The sequence below is a fragment of the Colletotrichum orchidophilum genome (assembly GCF_001831195.1).
Source record: "Colletotrichum orchidophilum strain IMI 309357 chromosome Unknown Scaffold_77.1, whole genome shotgun sequence".
Lineage (NCBI taxonomy): Eukaryota > Fungi > Ascomycota > Sordariomycetes > Glomerellales > Glomerellaceae > Colletotrichum > Colletotrichum orchidophilum.
In genome coordinates this window covers 18,010-36,750 of record NW_019173033.1, presented here as the reverse complement: position 1 = coordinate 36,750, position 18,741 = coordinate 18,010, and the positions used below count along the sequence as shown (strand labels likewise).

The window sequence follows — 18,741 nt, the reverse complement described above, 5'->3', positions numbered from 1 at the left end:
CCAGTAGACTTGGCAAAGCACCATCACGATCTTTACTCCAAATTTGCATCTCCTGTCGAGAATCAATCGTCACACCCCTGCGGTGAACCACAAGCATGCCTCTTGGCCACGCGCAGGTCGAGACAACCATAAAATCCCGTCACAGTCTCGATGCATTCAGGCAGACAAGTCTCAACAAGTGGAAATCGCTCCACCCTCTCAAAATTGGAATATTGTTTCATACCGTCTCGATTTTGTAGTCTACTGAATTCTCATAAGTCGCCGTTTGCAAAAGTCCATAATCTAATTCCGTAATCCAATGACATAAGAAAACCCTGCCCCAACACAACCCGTTGCCCAAAGACATTCCCATAAAAGAAAGAGGAGGAAGAAAAGAGTCAAGCGGGGGAGCCGCCGCTTATACTCCCATTGTGAAATCGTGTTCGATACCAGGTGTGACGCTGGCCATGAACTACAACAAAGTTAGCATCATCACCACATTCTCACAAAACCTCCCAGAAACAGGGCAACAATACCTTGAGGAAAACAACCAAATACTGATCCACCCGAATCGCAACCTCCTGCTCGTCAACCTCGCTCTGCTCTACTTCCTCCCACTCGCCGTCCTTATCAGCAGCGGCCTGAGCATCCTTGACATCCAGCTTCCCCAACTCGTCAACGAGCCCCTCCATCCCCTGGTCCCCGCCGACGGCCTTGCCCGCGCGTAGCTTCTCGCGCCGGATACGCAGCGCCCCGTCGGCGCGGTCGAGCATCGTCTTCATCACGGACGCGTGCTTGCATGGGTGCACGCTCGCCATCTTGATGTTGTTGGCGAAGAATGGAAAGTCCTCGAGCGTCACCGTCTTGTCCTTGTAGTCGCCCACAATGTCGTCCATCATCGCGTGTGGCGGCAGCGGCTGACCGTTTGGGGAGTACCCCGAGAGGTAGAGGCGGGGTGTGCGGTAATAGGTTGAGTACATAATGTAGAGGGTGTATGTCCGCCGACCGCTGTGGACGCGAGAGGTTAGCCACGTCTTCTCACTCCATACACTCAACGTGATCCAAACCTGTTCTTTCCGTTGTCTCCCGCATCGCGGATGATGGCCTCATCGTCGTCTTCATCCTCCATATCCGGAATCTCATCGTCATCCTCCACAACCTCCCCATCTCCCACATTTCCCGAGTCGTCCACCGTCCGCACTTCCTTTACCTTGAGTGGCTGCGAGCTAGCCAGACCGCCCGTGCGAAGCCACCCGTCCTCATCGTCGTCGCCGGCCCCGGAGCTCTTGCCACCCTCCACAACGGCCTCCTCGTGGCCCGCATCGCCGGCGAAGTCATCGTCGAGCCGGCGGTTGCAAGGGACGTTGCGCGTGACGAGGAACTGCTTCCCGGGAGGCAGGTAGCTGACACGGCGGCTGTCGGCGTCGGCGTCGCCCCAGGACCAGGTGGGGAACTTGTAGACGAGGTAATCGCCCGCGGCGACGAACTCTTCGGGTGTGATTTGACCCGTCTGGCGGAAGGTGGACTTGTGCGATACCGGCGTGTATCGGTCGCGGAGGGTGTTCACGGTCGAGTAGAGGAGATTCATCGTTGAAGTCGGGCTGTGCCGGAAGGAAAAGCTTCGGGATCCCGAGTCGGTATCGTCGTGTATTGGGGTTATGTATGGTCTCTAACTGTATTATTGCTTTGCGGTGATGCGGTCGTCTTCAGCGGCGTCTCTGATTGTGATGAGAACTATGTTGTTCGCAAGGGTAAGAAAGATAGCCTAGTCCTCCGCCGACTCTCAGAATGATGTAGTTTGTCAAGTTCCGCCTGATGTCGATGGCTGAGAGGCAAGCTCGTGGCAGCTGTTCAGGGCGATCACATGGATGGCGGGGTTGTCTCACGATTGGACAGGGAAGATGGTGGCGGGGTTGAAGCCTGCCTGGTCGCTGAGGGGGAATCTGCTTATCTTATCGGCCGTTGGAAGCCACCTTACCTAGGTAGTACCAAGGTAATCCGCTACGGCAGACGGTAGCTAATTATCTACACTTGCGCCGTTGAAACCGGTAGAAAGTGCACGGATCGCGCTGGTTAGAGCTCTTTTGCTGCAGCACAGGCTGACTCTAATCTAGCCTGAAACTCATACTTCTTTGACTGACAGGTATTGCCTTTAGCTACTTTGGAGTTGTGTTTCTCAGTTATTGATCTCGAAATTAGCCATATAAAGCCGGTGGAAGAGAAACAAGGGGAAATCTGTCATGGTTACTGCCACTTCGCTTTCCCGGGCCGTGGCCGCCCTCAGAAGCTGTGTTTGGGCAACTTGGATCAGAACAGGGTGTCATCGAGGCGTCTCTTGGACGACGTGCCCAGAGACGTGTAGTATTCAGCCGCTACAGGGCTGTGATATCTCTTAGTCCTACAACCCTATTCTTCCTCCTCACTACTAACTTCCTCCCCTGCCTCTATCGCCTCCTGCCGCCTCTTCGCCGCGCGCTCTCTCTTCCGTTCCAGCAGCTTCTTCAACCGCGACGCCCCATTGAAGACGCCATTGGTGCCCGACCCGCACGCGGCGCACGTCGGGTCCTTCCTGTACCTCTTCAGCGCGCAGGGCTCGCAGAAGTAATGACCACATCTCGTGATGATCGGCGCCTTGTACGGCTCTTTGCAGATGATGCAGGCGAACGGTATGTTCTCCAGCATGGCTTCCTCTTCGTCTTCGTCGTCATCGGCCTTGGTGCGGTCCGCGCTGGCAACGACGGTTCCCGCAATGTTCTTCTTCCCCTTTGTGACGTTCTCCCATTCCTTGTCAAGTTGCCATCCCTGCTTGTAGTCTTCTCTGGCGTGGAGGTATTTGCAGTTGTCACCGAAGCCACAGAAACCTGTCTGTTTGTAGTCCTTGCACACGTCGGGGGCGAAGTCGGTGACCGTAATCGTCCTGATGTTCGTGGGCGCCTTGATGGGGCCGACTGTCTTACTTGGCGCGTCTGGGTTCTTCGTGATGAATGATGTCTGGTTCGCCAGGCCTTTGTATGTTCCGTCGGGGGCCTGCGACCTCTTTGCGACGACCCGCGTGCTGCCTAGCAGATTCTTTGATGAAAGAGCATCTTTGCCGTCCTCGTCGTACCAGTTGCTTTGTTTCGTGGCATCGTTGGAATCTGATATGGGCACGCTGCGATCGGCGGTAAAGACCGTCGCGGAGAGGTCTTGTTTTGACTTGGCTTGGTCTTTGGACGAAGCCGTGATGGCACCAGCGTTCTTCTTTCGCCTCTTTACCCGCTGGCCTGCTTCGTCTTCAGAGGATGAGTAGTCGGAGTCGGAGTCGCTGTTCGCTGGCGGGGGTGTTGCTGGTCTCTTGCGGATGTTGGCCTTGCCCTTTGCGCCGCGCCGTTTGAAGATAGCAACAGGGGCATCTGCTGCTGGGGCACTGTCGGCCATATCTGATGGATCTGGGCGTACGTTTGTGTTTGACGATGGGTGAAAGATTCTGGTTTCGTTGGTAGAAAAATCCCCAGAAAGTCTTTGATGATCCGCAGCTAGGGCAAGGGAACGGCGGTAGTTGGAATCGAAGTTTGGGGTTACCCTTGGTCACTTCTTTAGCTTGGATAACGATCGCCACCACTCGGATTCATCAATGCCTTCTAGAATGATCAAGTCAAGCCACAGGGCTGACAAATTGCGTGGCTTGAGACGAGAGCCCGCAGTGAGGCGCAAAACCAATCAGGTGGTGAGTGAGTATGGTTTAGCGTTATGGGGTGGCACCGAGTTCAGCTACCTGGGTACTAGTGAGGAAAGTCGGGAGGCTGGAATACCAGGGAACAATTGGTCAGAGACAGGGATACTACGAGAGAACGTTGCAGGGATGGGCTTCCGAGCTAGGTTAGAGCTGGTTGGTTGTGGATCTGAGCTAAGATTGGCCAAAGTTATGCGACCAAAACGAGTTTACCCCAAAGAAAAATCTGGGCGCGTCTTTGTTTTGAAGCGATGCGATACAGCGGTATGGATTGGCGGGGAAGAGCCCATAGACGGGTGACGATGGATGGGTGATGCCTTGTCGATGTCATGCCATGCCATGCTCTGCGATATGACATGACTGATTGCTTGCATGCATGCGCAGATGTACTTGCTGGGGAGCGATGTCCTGAGTGGGCAGTGGTGGGGATGGATGGATGCTGTTCCTGAAGCTCTCACTGAGGTGCGCCGTGTTGTTGGAATGGGCTACCTGGATTGGCTACGGATGCGGACGTGGCAGCGGCCACACAGAGCGTCTGTGTCTGGGAAGGGAACAACATTGGACGAACGAATGGAGACGCCTCCTGGGTCTCGCATGAGGGCCATCGTAAAACAACAAAACAACTGCATGGCGAAGCCCTAAGTTGACGCTGGACTGGACAGCTGGCCTTCTGCATGCAGTAGGTAGGTACCTAACCCAGGTAGCTGAATGAGTAGGCTCAACTCCTGCATTCGTTTCTGAGGCAGAGCCCCCATGCTGTGCATTGCCTGCAATCTGGTAGCTGATCTCCCTAAGGTACTCTCTCGTTCCTGGAAATGCCACCCTCATTAGTGGCTATGCTGCATCTTGATGAATGGATCTCAGTGGTCTTCGCTAAGGCATGTCGAAATTGGAGGCTTTCAGATGAGGAGGGCTGAATTAGACGATGATGATGACCATGGCAGGCAGGAGACCAGCCGTCCGCCTGCGAAGTTGGCACAACCCAAAATGGACTGCATAGGACGGATGGAGAATAATATGGTAGCCGGATACGGTGGAGGAAAGTAAGGTGCGGCTTGAGGACAGCTCGAGGAACTACGTTAGGTCTTGCTAGTGCGATGATGTGTTGTTAACCTGCTGCCAGTTCATCACCAGCCTGCGCGCCACAGCCGGGGTTGAGAGCACATTATCGATAAGCGCATCCGTATCCGTATAAGGTAGGTACCGTACCTTATGGTAAGGAACCTTACGGATAGAACAACACCATTTCCCACCCAGTCCCAAGCCTCTGCAAATGGCACGAATGGGGCAATCGCAAGGCACACTGTCAGGTACCCGAAGTTGTGCAGTTGCACAGTCACAGATGCAGGCATTCTGCAGCTCCACGGTGGAACCAAGAGACAGCAAAGCCTGGCAAGCACCCTGCGTTCTGGACAGGCATGAGGGGACAGTTGACAGGCACAAGCTCAGGAACAGGAATCAATAGATGCCCTACACTACACAGGAGGTACTTTGTACTGCGTAGAAATGGGTCTCGTCCGTTGCTATTCCCAGTCAGGAGACGGGGGCACCAACTCTAGTTTACACTAAACCTCACTCAATCAGGGTCCAGAATTCATGGGTTTAATTACTTGTAGTTGTGCACGCATGCTGTAGCGCGTGAGGGAGGAGAAGCGCATACCTAGGTAGCAGTGAATATCCGTATCTTACACAGTAATGCCCTTGATGCGAATATTCTCATTCTCTATGAGGATACCTGAGCCTACCTTACCTACCTCAGAGGTTCCAAAGCAAAAGAGGATCCTCCCTCTTTCCACTTTCCTCCTTCCTCACCCTCTTCCAAATTAATTACTAACCCCTTCCACGTCTCACCCTCCATCCCTCCTTCTCCTCCCTTTCCCCTCCTCGTCGTCCGTCGTCCGTCGTGTGTCTGTCTCTTTCTCTTTGCCGACGCCGACATCCGCCGACCGTTACTTTCATCCCTCCTTCTTGTGCTTCCATCCGGTCGCGTCGCCAATCCAGAACCGACCCTGTTCCTTAGCGACCTCGAGTCTTCAGTTTGGAGGACGCGCCAGGAGAAGAGACACAAGACCAGCAAAAAGCAGCGTCACGGGAAAGAAGAACATTGTTGTCGTATGAAGACGAGGACGTAATTGTCTCTGTCTCATCTTCATCATCGTGACTTGGACCCCTCTGTCGCTCTCTTCTGCTTTCCGTGCTGGTTCGGGGCTTTCCCATTTTCTCTTTTTCTTCGCCTTTTTTCCGTTTAATTTACATTGCCTCTTTTTTTTCCATTCAAAGTTTTGTTACTGGCTTACTCCCACCTTCCCTACAACCGCCCCGAAAACGAACAGGTATCCTACCTGCAGCTACTCGACATTATTTCCTCACCACGGGCCATTGCCGATTTCGTTCTTACTTGGTTTTTTTGTCCTTCACTTCTCGCCTCCCTCCGTCTACCGACGCTGCCGCCGCCGCCACCACCGCCGCCTCCTCCGCGCTCCACTACCCGTCAACTTCTTTCCGACCGATCGGTTTGCGACTCTAGCCAATGCCACCTGGAGCTACCTTACCTACCTTACCTTACCGTGGGTAGAACTAGCTACCTAAGAGAGTCGGAGGGGTAATCCCAACGGCCCCTTACTCTTCACCGCCGCGCGCTCGCCTCGTATTACCGGCTCGTAATCAACTGCAGATTATCCTCAACTGAGACCTCCGCGCTCTTCGAACACGCCAGCTCATTTGCTTTTTCTCCCCTGGCATCGTTCGCCTCTATCCGCCGCGACTCACGGGAAACGGCAGACCTTCCCCTAATAATACCATTGTCTTATTCTTGCCGCCGTTTTGTTTCTCACTGTCCCTTTCCCCGGACATAGGCCGCTCTCACACACCACACGGTCTCACTCACACACCAAAACCCGGTCGTTCGTTCTCCGAGCACCTACCGCCTCTTTTTAGACCTTCCGTCGTCTGGTTTCTTTCTGCTGCCCAGCGCAACATCCTGCAGCTTCCAAAGGTACGTAAAAGCGTCTGTGTATCGGGAGGAAGAGAACCAAAAAAGGGACGAAAGAGAAGTGGGAAAACAGACCCCAAAAAGAATACAGCGCCAACCTGAAGTTCTAGCGCAGCAATAAGAGCAACCTAAAGTACACAGGAAAAAGGTACGGGCGCGCCTAGCTCATCCCACCACCCCGTCCCATCCTTAGCTGCATCCCTTGTGCAGCCAAGGTACTCAAGACCAAACAACAAAGCCGACAGGCACTGCCTTGCCTCTGCTGGTCGCGTAGCGCATTTTTTCTGCAGGACCGTCGCTCCATAGGACCATCACACAACCCGCCTGCGTAAGGAACCTCTGGGGACCACATTCCAGTCAACAACACAACAATCGTGCCGCAGTCAGTCTTCTCTCTAGGTAGGTCAGCTGCAGGAGGGGGAACGCAAACAACAAAGTCCCCCGTCAACGTCAACAAAAAACATTACGCACCCCCGTCACCACCACTCTCTTCCACCTATTTCCCTTTTGCGACCAACCCGACTTGCGCTCAATTCCTCGGCCTCCTTCTCTTGTTCACCTTCCCTTGTTTTTTCCTCCCTCTTCCTCTTCGTTTTCTCTTCCACGTGGGTGACGACATCTCCCCTTCTGCACACGGCAGCCGGCTCTGCACACCCCGCGCTTGTGTTGCAGCTCATTACCTCGCCCCATCCCCCCGTTCGGTACCGGCTATTCCCATAAGCTTGCCTGACTCGGCCGACAATTGCGAAAACCGTCTGTTTACAACCACACCACCAACGACCGAGGCCGACAAGACGACGACGACGTCCGCGGATACGTGCACTGGATGTCGCCACGACGCATCTGACGGCGGCATCCCCCATTGTTCCCATCAACATGGCTACCTCACTCGCCGTCGATAAACCTCATCTGCCGCCCGCTGATGCGGATGCGAACGATCCCTTCGTATCCCCGCCGGGCCCTGCCCACAATCGCTACTCTACCTACGACAGCCAATCCTTCAGCTCATCACCAGGCCAGGCCAAGCGCGCATTGCAGGCTCACATTGCAGATACCGAACGACGCCTCGACGAAGCTGGAAAGCTGGGAACTGCACTTGTTCACCAGCGCAAAGAACTTGCAGAACGATTGAAGGAAGTGGAAGAGCAGGAAACAGAAGGAGAACTCGCACCCGAGTTGCGCGCCAAGCTCGTCGATATCGAAAAGGAGTACAACGATGTTGCTCGAGAGACTGCCAGGGCTTTCTTGCCCAAGCAGAGAGTCCCCAGCAACGAAGCCGCTGGAGGTTCACCTTACGTCCCTGACGGAAGGATAGGAAGAGTGAGTCGGCGCCAAACACAATGGGCGCAAACTTGTTCCGGCTGACCATGTTGCAGCGCTCTGTCAGTCCATCCAAGTTTGAGAAGCTTGAGATTCAGGCCACCGGATCGCCTAGCAAGCTCAGTGTCCCAAATCGCAAAGTTAGAAACCAGCCCGCCAATCGCATCCACGATATCGAGTTTGCCGCCGAAATTAGCACGTCCCTGATTGCCCAGGTTCGCAACCTCCAATCCCTGTTATCCGAAAAGGATGAAGAGCTTCGCGATATCAAGGTCGACAAGTCTAAACTTGAAATCGAGAACGAGAACTTTCAACAACGTGTTAAGACTCTGGACGAGAGCGAGAATCGGTACAAGGACGAGAATTGGAATCTGGAGACCCAGATCCATGACTTGATCGCTTCACAAAAGGACGCCGCGGACCGCGAAAAGAAGCTGACACAAAGTCTCAATGTCCTCCAGGTGGAGAAGAACTCGGCGCAGAAGGAGCTTGATGATGCTAAGGTATCACTTGCCAAGCTCGCTGAGGAACATGAGCGAGCTGTGAGACACCTCGACCTGGACTTGACCACTGCCAAGCGCAATGCGGCTACGGCGGAAACTGAGAGGAACTCCTTGCGACGAAAGGTTGACGACTTGATGAGCCAGAACACGGAGCTTGCCAAGGCCATTTCGGTCCAGCGAGGCCGTATGTCCGACCGCGACTTTGTTCGGGGCGTCAGCGATGAGGACTTTGAGACGGCGACGGACGGATTCACTCCCGAACACTCACCGCCGCCCTCACCCATCAAGGGTACTCCCCGCCACGCTATGCTGGAATCCGAGACGCTCAAGAGCTCTCTGTTACACGCCCAGCGAACGATCCAGAGCCAGAAGACCGTCATTCACCGTGAGAAGACCGAGAAGCTCGAGCTTAAGCGACTCCTCCAAGACACTCGCGATGAGTTGGAGAAGCTGCGTACTGATGCCGCTCCCGCTCCCGCTCGCCGCACCCGCAAGGTTGAGTCGAGGGAGTTCAAGAAGCCATCTCGCGGATTGCTCGGTGGTCACCGTAGCAGCAGAAACGAAGTCTACCAGGACGACAACGAATGGGAAGAGGCCACTGAGATTGGCAGCCCGAGAACTTCACCAACCATTCGCTCCAACTCCACCGTCCGCAGACCCAGTAGCCGACCCGGCAGCAGCTATAGACCCCAATTCACCGACGTCAGTGACGCCTTTGAGACGGCCAACGAGACTAGCGACGCTGCTTTCGAGACTGCCAACGAGCGTGGCACGGAGACAGAGGACTTCCAGACCGGCGCGGAAGACTTCTCTGGCGGCGACGACACCGAGACTGAGACCGAAAGCCCATCCAAGGGTCGTGAGCTGCGCCCTCAGACTCTTGTAATGGGCGGAGGCCGAAACTCATACGACAGCACTGCATCAACCTCGGCTGATGAGGATGAAGAGTACATTGAGTACAGGACACCAACTTCGCACCACAATAATCAGCGCATGCGTGTCAGGCTTGGACGAGGATTGATGAACCGCCGGTCTAGGCAGGTCAGCGAGGAGCCAAACTTCCAGAGCAGCCCTGCCAGTGCTGCTACAGGTAGCGCTTCCGGAACACCACAGGCGGTGGGTGGCCAGAGCTTGTTCGCAGAGCTCGGTGAGCTTGAGAACAGCGACGCTGAGAGTATCGAGGAAACAACAAACCGCACAAGATCTGCCACCGCCGAGTCCTCAGAGATTGGCCCGACATCCACCCCGCCAGTTCCCACTCTGTCTATGGACTCGGCCAACAACGGCAGCATGACGGACCCAGTTAAGAGAGCGGCCGCAGCTTCAAGACCCATGATGGTTGATTCTGGTATGATGACAGAGCCCATGACTGAGTCGCCTCCGTTGTCACCTGTCAGCATTGTTCACGACGAAAAGGTTGAATCGATGGGATCTATGATGGCCGCCAGTCAGGCTGCCCGTCATTTGTCCCAAGACGATGCCGCAGACGGAGTGCGCTCTAGGCCGTTGTCTACACTGTCTTACAGTGATTCTGGTGCTCAGTACGATCGGGATATGGATGCTAAGCTGGCACAATTCCCCATGCCGCCATCCAGCCCGCAGCACTTCGTCCTGCCGCCGCCTCCCGAGCTCAGTCTGTCTTCAATCGACGTGCAGGATATCGAGCCAGTAGTCGAGCCCGTGACGCCACCTCCTGCCCCGGCTCCTCTCACCATGACGTCTCTTGTGTCAGAAGTAGTCGAGCCGAAGGCAGAGTCCGAGGTTCCGGCACCTGTCTTGGCTTTCACTCCGCTTGTCTCGGAGATTGTCGAGCCGAAGGCTGAGCCCTCGATCCTACCCCCGACCCTGAGTATCTCGACTTACCTCTCGGAGGCGGTCGAGCCAGTCGCCGAGCCCGAAATGCCGCCTCCGGTCTTGAGTCTGTCGGCTCTTCATGCCCACAATTTGGAGCCGGTCGCCGAACCCGAGGTTGTTCCCCCGGCTCTCAGCCTTTCCTCTCTGCACGCCCACAACATTGAGCCCGTGGCCGAGCCCGAGAATCCCCCGCCAACGCTCTCTCTGTCGGCCTTGCATGCTCATAACCTTGAGCCTGTTGCGGAGCCGGAGACGCCACCTCCTGCTCTTAGCCTGTCGGCCCTGCACGCCCACAATTTGGAGCCGGTCGCCGAACCCGAGGTTGTTCCCCCGGCTCTCAGCCTTTCCGTTCTGCACGCCCACAACATTGAGCCCGTCGCGGAGCCCGAGGTCGTGATCCCGGTGCCAGGTCTCACCTTGTCGGCCCTCCTGTCCGAGAACATCGAGCCCAAGGAAGAACCTGAGACGTCTAGAGCTCTCGCGGCGATACCTGCTCCTATCCTGGTGCCAGTGTCAGCGCCAGCGCCGACCCTCACTCTCTCATCCATTGCGTCCGAACACGTGGAGCCGCGAGAAGAGCCTGAAGTCCCTGTGATTGTGCCTGCGCTCAGTCTTTCAGCTATCGCCACAGAGCACGTCGAGCCTAAGGCCGAGCCTGAGTTTGTCCCACCTGCGCCAACCCTCAGCCTCTCAGCTCTGTTCTCTCACAACCTGGAACCCCAGGCAGGGCCCGAGGTCTTGCCTCCCGCTCTCAGCCTGTCGTCCATTGTGGCTGAGGAAGTTGAGCCCAAGGCTGAGCCCAAGGTCATTCCGGAGGCTCCGGCTCTGTCGTTCTCGTTGATTGCAGCCGAAAACATCGAGCCAAAGGCGGAGCCTGAGGTGATTGTGCCCGCCCCGGTACTCAGCCTCACGTCAATCTCTTCTGAGGACATTGAGCCCAAGGCCGAGCCTGCGCCAGCTCTCACCATGTCTTTGATCTCGTTCGCAGACATTCAGCCTCGTGCGGAGCCGGAGGTGTTGCCACCACTGCCCCCGGCCCTTACACTCTCGTCCATCTCATCGGAGAACATTGAGCCAAAGGCAGAGCCCGAGGTTCCAGCTCCTCCGCCCGCACTCCTCGCGTACTCCAACATCTCATCTGAGCACGTCGAGCCTCGTGCTGCTCCTCAGCCTGTTCTGGACTTCTCGTCGGTGCTGTCTCAACATGTGGAGCCTGCTGTTGCGATGGAAAGTGTGGCGCCCAAGCCCAACTTTGCTTTCTCCACGATTGAGTCAATTGAGACACAGCCCATCTCGCCCAGAAGCCCGAAGCGGGATGCTTTTATTCTTCCCCGCGACATGGATTCGCCTTTCGACGAGAAGGATGTGCCACGGACGCCCTCCAAGAATGCTCTGATGAGCTCCGTCTTTGGTCGGGGGAAGAACAAGACCTCCGACAGCCTTATTATTGCGGAGGACGACACTCGGCAATCGCCTAGCGACGATCGTCTGTCCGAGACTCCCGAGTCTCAGCGGCCATTCAAGGAGATTTCAACCAATGCCAACGTCCGCCCGGCACCCAAGGTTGTCGTTCCCATGTCTGACTCCGGTGCCCAGACTTCTCTGACTGCTGAGGCGATTGACGAGATGCTCCTCGCAAAGACCAAGGCCACGTCTGACAAGTCGTTGTCAAGCTTCGGCACCCCGAGCACTCCCGGCACCGTTCGCATTCGCCGTCCTTCTCACGACAGCCTCAGCAGCTTCTCCACCGAGAACAAGATGGATACAGCATTCAGAAGGCCAGGAAGTGCCAACAGCAACCTCGCGCCGTCTCAACCGCTGCCTCCTCTACCGCCCAACCATAAGGAAGCCATTGAAGCTGCGAGAACTGGATCGTCGCATAGTGCGGTTATGGGCCCTCCCTTGTGGCCTGCCTCCGCCATGAGAAACCAGCGACCACAGACTCCCAACGGCGCCAGACCGCAGTCCCCGCTGTCGATCTTGACAAAGCCCACGCCTACTGCTCGCGGCACGCGTGCTGGTGCAGCGTACGGTACCGCCGAGGTTCACTCACCGACTAAGTTGTCTACTATGAGCAGACACTCTTCGGTGTCGTCGTTCGTCTCCGAGATTGACCACCGTTTCAACCCTCAAGCCGAGATGGCTGCCGCAACAGGCTTCGGTCCCAACACCGACCCCCGCATGATTCAGGCCATCACGCAGACCATGATTGGCGAATACCTGTGGAAGTACACACGCAAGGCCGGCAGGGGAGAAATCTCCGACTACAGACACAGACGCTATTTCTGGGTCCATCCGTATACTCGGACCTTGTACTGGAGTGACCGTGACCCGGCCACTGCTGGCCGCTCTGAGCTTCGCGGAAAGAGTGTGCCAATCGAGGCCGTTCGTGTGGTGACCGACGACAACCCAATGCCACCCGGTCTCCATCGCAAGAGCTTGATCGTTATCTCCCCTGGTAGGACTATCAAGTTCACCTGCACGACTGGCCAGCGCCACGAGACGTGGTTCAACGCCTTGTCGTATCTCCTGCTTCGCACAACTGATGAGGGCCAGTCCGATGTCGAGGAGATGGCCGGTGCCATCACCCAGGCCGACGTGGATGAGTTCAACCCCCAGTTTGGCCGTCGCACCAATTCCACAGCTCGTCAGCGGCCGCCTCCATCTCTGTCATCATACAACTCACGGACGACTCGCAACCAGTCTCCGGCAGTCGACATGTCGATGAACGTGCCTACGCTTACACCGAATAAGCACCAGATTGCTCAGGCTCAGAGACCCACCATGGCGGGTAGGATTAGTGGCTACTTTGGCACCTTTTCGAGTCTGAGAAGCCGCTCCGCAGCGGCCCCGAGCTCAAGCATTTACGAGGCTAGCGAGGTGCACGACAGCGCCGAAGACCTCCGAGAGATTATCGAGAGACAAGACCGGGATGCTGACCGGCTCGAGAACGTGCGCGCCTGCTGCGATGGTGAGTAACCTTTACACGTGTATCGAAGTGAATTCTGTGGCTGACAATGACCAGGCAAGCACGATGTTGGTACTCTTCACCACCACCCTAAGAGGGGTCGGCCGTCTGGCGCCCATTCTCACTCTCACTCCCACTCCCAATCTGGACCCTCTACGTCTGCCACACCCATGAGCACCGTGAGGGCGCGATCATAAAGTCGTGGCCAATATGCCGATGGACATTTGTCTACATGCGGCTGTTGAGCAGTCTACAGTAATATAAACAAACCAATGAAGCATTCTTCAAATCCGCTCGCTACGCCAAGAAACTGGCCCGCCCCGTGGGAACACCCTCCCCACTCATGATCAATTCGCTCTCACGCAACGGATCACGACGTCTATGACAACCATCTCCTTGTCGTCTTTGCCTAGGATGCCCTGCGTCCCGCAAGAGCTTAGGCCCCATTCTCCTTTTGGTTTCGACCTAATCTAGCTTACGACTGCATCCAGGACCTTGGCGTCCTACGACCACTTTTCATTAAACGCGTCCTGCCTATCTCGGCCTGTCTCGATTATCAAACACCTTGCCTGACTACTGCTGCCAGCCTAGATCCGAATACCTCCGGATGGTTGCTTTTCATGCTTTGTCCTGTCCGACTTTTTTGCTTTCGCTGTTTTTGCCGGGAGCGACCTTGTCATGGTTTTAATTACTGACTCCGAGTTTTCTTCATGGCACCGGCGAATTTGGGAAGGAAATTAAGAATAGGGGGCCCTGGGAAAGGCCTGGGAAGGGGAGAAACAATGGCAAATGTGTACTACCAGTTGTAATTGGAGTCCAGTCTGCTTCTTGTTCCTCTTCTCTCTATTGTTGCTCATTATAATGCGCAACCAAAGACTAGATTGGCCGCGGCACATAAGCACCCGAAATGGAAACCAGCCACCAAAAAAAAACAACCACTACACCCGACTTTTCTTATGTACACTTTTCTTCCGGCTTTGTTCTCTTTTGGGAAGTCAAAGTTTTTTTTTACCATGTTCATTAGTTTTTTTTTTTTTTTTTCCTTTTTCAGGGGCGTCCTATCGACCGAGCTCTACGAACCGAGCCGAGTCTTGGACTCTCTTTGAGGAATGAGGAAGGAAGTCTTTTTTGGGGACTATTGTAGACGTAGTACTTGAAATTGCCTCTTGCCCTGACTCTTGATGCCACCAACTGCCCTGTCTTGATGATGGTGATTTGTACATGATTGATGTGCGGTACATGATAACTCATGCGAACGCCTCCTCTGGCAATAGGCGAGGGTAGGGGGGTTTTAGGATTGTTTTTATTCAATTTTCTTTTTGCGGCGATTTTGGTCGTCTGCTCAGAGCGTAATCTCCTGCGGCACATCCGGATATTACCATTGTTCGTATCAGAGTTTCAGCCGGTATCACTCGCCTGTTTTAGGACTCATTGACTTCAAGGGTTGGCTTTTCAGGAGCACAAGACCGTTACGATTGCCCCCTTCTTCGAAACTCGAATCAGAACCTGGATCAAGATAAATATCAGGATTCAAGATCTTGAGAACCGAGAACGAGGCGCACTGTTGGGCAATCAGAGAGACTGTGTCTGGATTACCCATCTCCATCCCATCTGTATCTACGACCTGTAGCCATTTCTGTGTTATATGCCCTCCATTCTACGGTATCCCTCGTCTCTGCTGAATCCCATGTACTGAGAGGAAGAGGTGGACTATGACCTATGACTATCATCAGCAAAGCCGAAAAGCGCAGAGGCGAGAGAGGGAATATCAATGCAACAGAACAGACAAGACCATGAAATCCCACTCACCTATACAAGTACTAAGGAAAACGAGGGTGCATATATTCGTATGTATATATATGTGTGTATGTATATGGATCAGAGTCTGGTATCCTACAGCAAAAATGTTTCAAACTCCTTTGATCCGCCCGAACTAGTTCCCTGTCCCTTCCCATCCCATACCATCCCATCCCATCCCAAGCCTAGGTCATGTCATGATGCCCAACTCCAGCAAAAAAAAAAAAAAAAAGGCCAATGAAACCACTCAACACTCTACCAGTTCATTACTTCACCTCGACGCTCGACCTCCCGTCCACACCGACGACACCCTCATCCTGCTCATCCATCCATGCGGAGTAATCGTCGTCGTCGCCATCGGCCCCAGAGACATTCACCGGTTTCGCGATAATGGGATCATCAAGATTCGTCCCTCGACGCTGCGGTAACGGCGGCGGCGTCCTACTCTTGCTCTCCTCTTCTTCATTCTCATGTTCCTTCCTCTCATCAATCCTGCGATCACGACCCCTCTCCGGAGCCCCTTCGCCATCGGAAGCGTCCTCCGCCCAAGGCTGAACGTACGCCGGCAGAGGCATACTCTCCTCCATCGGCGTCGAGGGCTCCGAGTCGAGAGGCGCTTCCACAACCAACAAACTCTCTCCGCCGCCGTCCGTATTCTTGCTCGTGTCCAGATGGCGCCGCGAGGGTAGGGGCGGAGGCGGTACGGGCCTGCGCTCCAATTTCCCCTCGGACGCCGCGGCCGAGTGAGGCCGTTCTGGGAGATTCGGCGGCGCGATGGGTTTGCGCTTTGGCATGGTGATCGTCGTCACTTTAGACCCTCTCTCGGGCGGGGGGAGCGGCGTGCCCGGTGGCGGGAGGGGCCGACCTCTGCCCATCGGCTGGTTGAGATCCAGCGGGGGATTCTGCTCCGCTGAGGCGCCGTTCTTGGCGTCCTTGTGCTTCTGTATCGCGTTCCATCCCCACTGCCTGGCCGTGACCGCGGCGTTGGCGACGGCGGCGAGAGTCGTGCGCTTCCCCTCGCCGTTTGTCGACGCGGTCGAGTTCGTGCTGCCCGTGTTCTCCCTTCGAAACAAGCCCTTAGAGACGGAACCCGTGGCGCTTCTGACGGAGGCTCTTGAAGATGAGGTAGGTGAGTTTGGGTCGGTCGATTCGTTGATGCGTATCGACTCCGCAGATGAAGCTGTGCTGCGGCGTTCCTTGGCCATCGGCCTGCGTTTCGTCTCGTTCTCATTATCCGTGGCTTCGCGCGAGGATGCGGAAGACTGGCTTGGTGCTTTTGCGACGGGTGGTGGTCTGGCTGGGGTCTCGGAGGGCGTTGTCACTGGTGTGGACCTTGCTGACAACGCTGCCATCATGCTGGAAGCGTGATCCGGTGGTGAAGAAGAAGGCTTGAAAACGTCCGCGTGCGCCGCGTCGGTACCGACCACAGGAATGGATATTGACGGCGACCTGAACGGTTTAGGTATCGGCGTCGCGGTAGTAGGCGAGCTTGCGACGTCGACGCTTGTAGAAGAACTATTTAAGGGACTGATCGGCCCTTTGTTTTGTATCTTCCTCCCGAACAATCCGGTTGCTTGTGTATTCTCAACGATTGGCATGCTGTGGCTCTTTTCGAACGGTCTCATGTCGCTTTGCAAGTCAACCGTCTCGTCAAGGTGGTCGACCCCCTCCACGTCACCCTCCCCGGCAACGTTAGTCTCCACGCTGGGTGAGCTGACAACGGCATCGTCGTCATCCCAGATCCCGCCCCGCCATCTCTTGTGTTCCGTGTTGAAAAAGGGCATGTCGTCCCAGAATGGCTGCACCAGGGTCTCGGCGACGACCTCCTTGATACGATTCTCAATCTGCCGCAAAATAATGGTGTATGTAATCTGCCTCGCGCTCACAATCGGCTCGATTGTCATCTCAATCTTTGGCATGCTGTGGAATGAAAGCCATATTCTGTTACTCGGCGGGGGCTTGATCTTGAAAAGCATGTGGCCCTCGAGCTTCTTGATGACCACTGCAAGAACGAGGTCGACCTCGCGGACTTTGAAGCGTGCGCCCAAGTCTATTCGGGCTGTCGCGGCCACCTCCATTCGGAAATTGCCCGTATATCGCACATCGGCCTCCATCACGCATTCTCCCTCAACATTCAGATCCTTGTGGCGCGGGTTCGTGATTATGGGCGCAGACTCGCCGGTATCGATGCGGCGAATGGCAATGTTGGTGAGAAATGAAGGCCGCTTGACACGCGCAATCTTCTTGGTGAGCTTCTCACGGATTAAATTTTCGAGATCCGTCGTCCTGTAAATGCCCAGAAACACTCGGCCAATCATGGCATTCAACCACCTCGTGGACAGGTGCTCCTCGGAGGAGTGCAGCTTCTGGACCAACGCAATTATGTTCTTGACCTCAAACTGCTTCGGCCTGGGTGCCTTTCTCTCGGCGCCAAAGTTCTGCTCCTGGTTACGGAGCATAGCGAAGTAGAAGTCCTCCTTGGCGGAACAGTTCTCCGAGAAGAGGTAAAAGGGTTTGGAGAGCTGGCTGTCCGGTCCGACTTCTGGCCCATCTGACCTACGTGACAAACACAACGCGTTCCTTTTGATGTAGAGCTCGCCTTCCGGCGTGACGTCTCCCCCCGAGTATATACTAATGTCGTGGTGCAACAACGAGACTACGTGCCGGACCTCGATTTGTTCATCGTCATCAAAGAGCATCAGATGCCCGTGCCTGCAGTATGTTAGTCTCCGGAGTCGACGAGGGGTGGCAGGCTGATTGCATGGGGGCGCAAACCTCAACACGACATAAAACACATTGCCAGCGTTTTTGGGACGCTGGCTCAGCCCGTTCCTGTTGTCCAAGGGCCCCGGTGTCGGCTTCCGCTCGAAAATGCTCCTGTACATGGTCTGATAGACGCTCTGGCTCGGCGCGGCGACGGTGGTTGAGCCGGTCGGGGTGGACCTCTCGATGGGCTTCGCGTTGATGCCCATGGGGGTGTACTCTCTACACACAGCGAAGTACCCCGCCGCGACGTCATTGTCCTGCGCCGAGCGCTTCGTCGCCGCCGCGGTGGCATCGTCCTTCGCGGTGGCCTTCACGGCCTCGAGAGCGGTGAGATCGTCGCCGGGCTGGACGATTGAGTCCGGACCACCGGCGGCGGCGACGTCGACGGAAGCGTCGCGACTCGTGTCGACATCCTGTCGGTAGGGAAGGGTGAAATAGGCGTGGGCGAGAACGGTGAGGATCACTAAGGGTAAGAAGGTCAGGCCTCCCAGGAGGTAGGTTATGAGGAAGCCGGTCCAACCCCCCATCGCGGTTCCCGGAGCTTTGCTGCTCTGCTTCCTCTCGCACTATTGTCTGATACTCAATCTTCGCGCGGCACTTGTCGCAGTGCTGCTAACGGAAGGACAGCAGGCGGAGAGAAATAGGCAGGAGCATCGGCGCTTAGGTCGTTTACGAGTCGAAGAGGTCGGGCGGGGGGGTTGTATCGGATGGGGAGCTTGTGGCGGCGGCCGTGGTGGTGGTTATGGTGTTGGTGTAGAGAGATGGAAGCTCTTTGTTTCAGGATGGTAAGCAAACGAAGGTTGGTGCTGTTTGGCGGCTCAGCTGTTTGGCAACTTTTTTTTTTCTTTTT

The 18,741-nt window shown here is 55.5% G+C and overlaps 5 protein-coding genes across 5 annotated transcripts; 1 reads left to right on the top strand and 4 right to left on the bottom strand.

Annotated features, from left to right (window-relative positions):
* Positions 1-397: 397 nt before the first annotated feature.
* CORC01_08824 (autophagy-like protein 3) lies at positions 398-1,567 on the bottom strand (the record flags this gene model as incomplete). Its single annotated transcript, XM_022620454.1, has 3 exons — positions 398-451; positions 516-987; positions 1,047-1,567. 3 exons carry the CDS (start codon positions 1,565-1,567, stop codon positions 398-400), a joined length of 1,047 nt encoding a protein of 348 aa, XP_022472988.1.
* An 818-nt stretch (positions 1,568-2,385) lies between these two features.
* CORC01_08823 (uncharacterized protein) lies at positions 2,386-3,396 on the bottom strand (the record flags this gene model as incomplete). Its single annotated transcript, XM_022620453.1, has 1 exon — positions 2,386-3,396. The coding sequence occupies one exon, from the start codon at positions 3,394-3,396 to the stop codon at positions 2,386-2,388; it is 1,011 nt and encodes a 336-aa protein (XP_022472987.1).
* Positions 3,397-3,881: 485 nt separating this feature from the next.
* On the bottom strand, positions 3,882-4,367 carry CORC01_08822 (uncharacterized protein; the record flags this gene model as incomplete). Its single annotated transcript, XM_022620452.1, has 2 exons — positions 3,882-4,035; positions 4,150-4,367. 2 exons carry the CDS (start codon positions 4,365-4,367, stop codon positions 3,882-3,884), a joined length of 372 nt encoding a protein of 123 aa, XP_022472986.1.
* A 3,192-nt stretch (positions 4,368-7,559) lies between these two features.
* CORC01_08821 (PH domain-containing protein) lies at positions 7,560-13,525 on the top strand (the record flags this gene model as incomplete). The annotated part of the gene is made up of 3 exons (XM_022620451.1): positions 7,560-8,003; positions 8,060-13,331; positions 13,386-13,525. The coding sequence occupies 3 exons, from the start codon at positions 7,560-7,562 to the stop codon at positions 13,523-13,525; spliced, it is 5,856 nt and encodes a 1,951-aa protein (XP_022472985.1).
* Positions 13,526-15,391: 1,866 nt separating this feature from the next.
* On the bottom strand, positions 15,392-18,418 carry CORC01_08820 (uncharacterized protein; the record flags this gene model as incomplete). The annotated part of the gene is made up of 1 exon (XM_022620450.1): positions 15,392-18,418. One exon carries the CDS (start codon positions 18,416-18,418, stop codon positions 15,392-15,394), a length of 3,027 nt encoding a protein of 1,008 aa, XP_022472984.1.
* Positions 18,419-18,741: the final 323 nt, after the last annotated feature.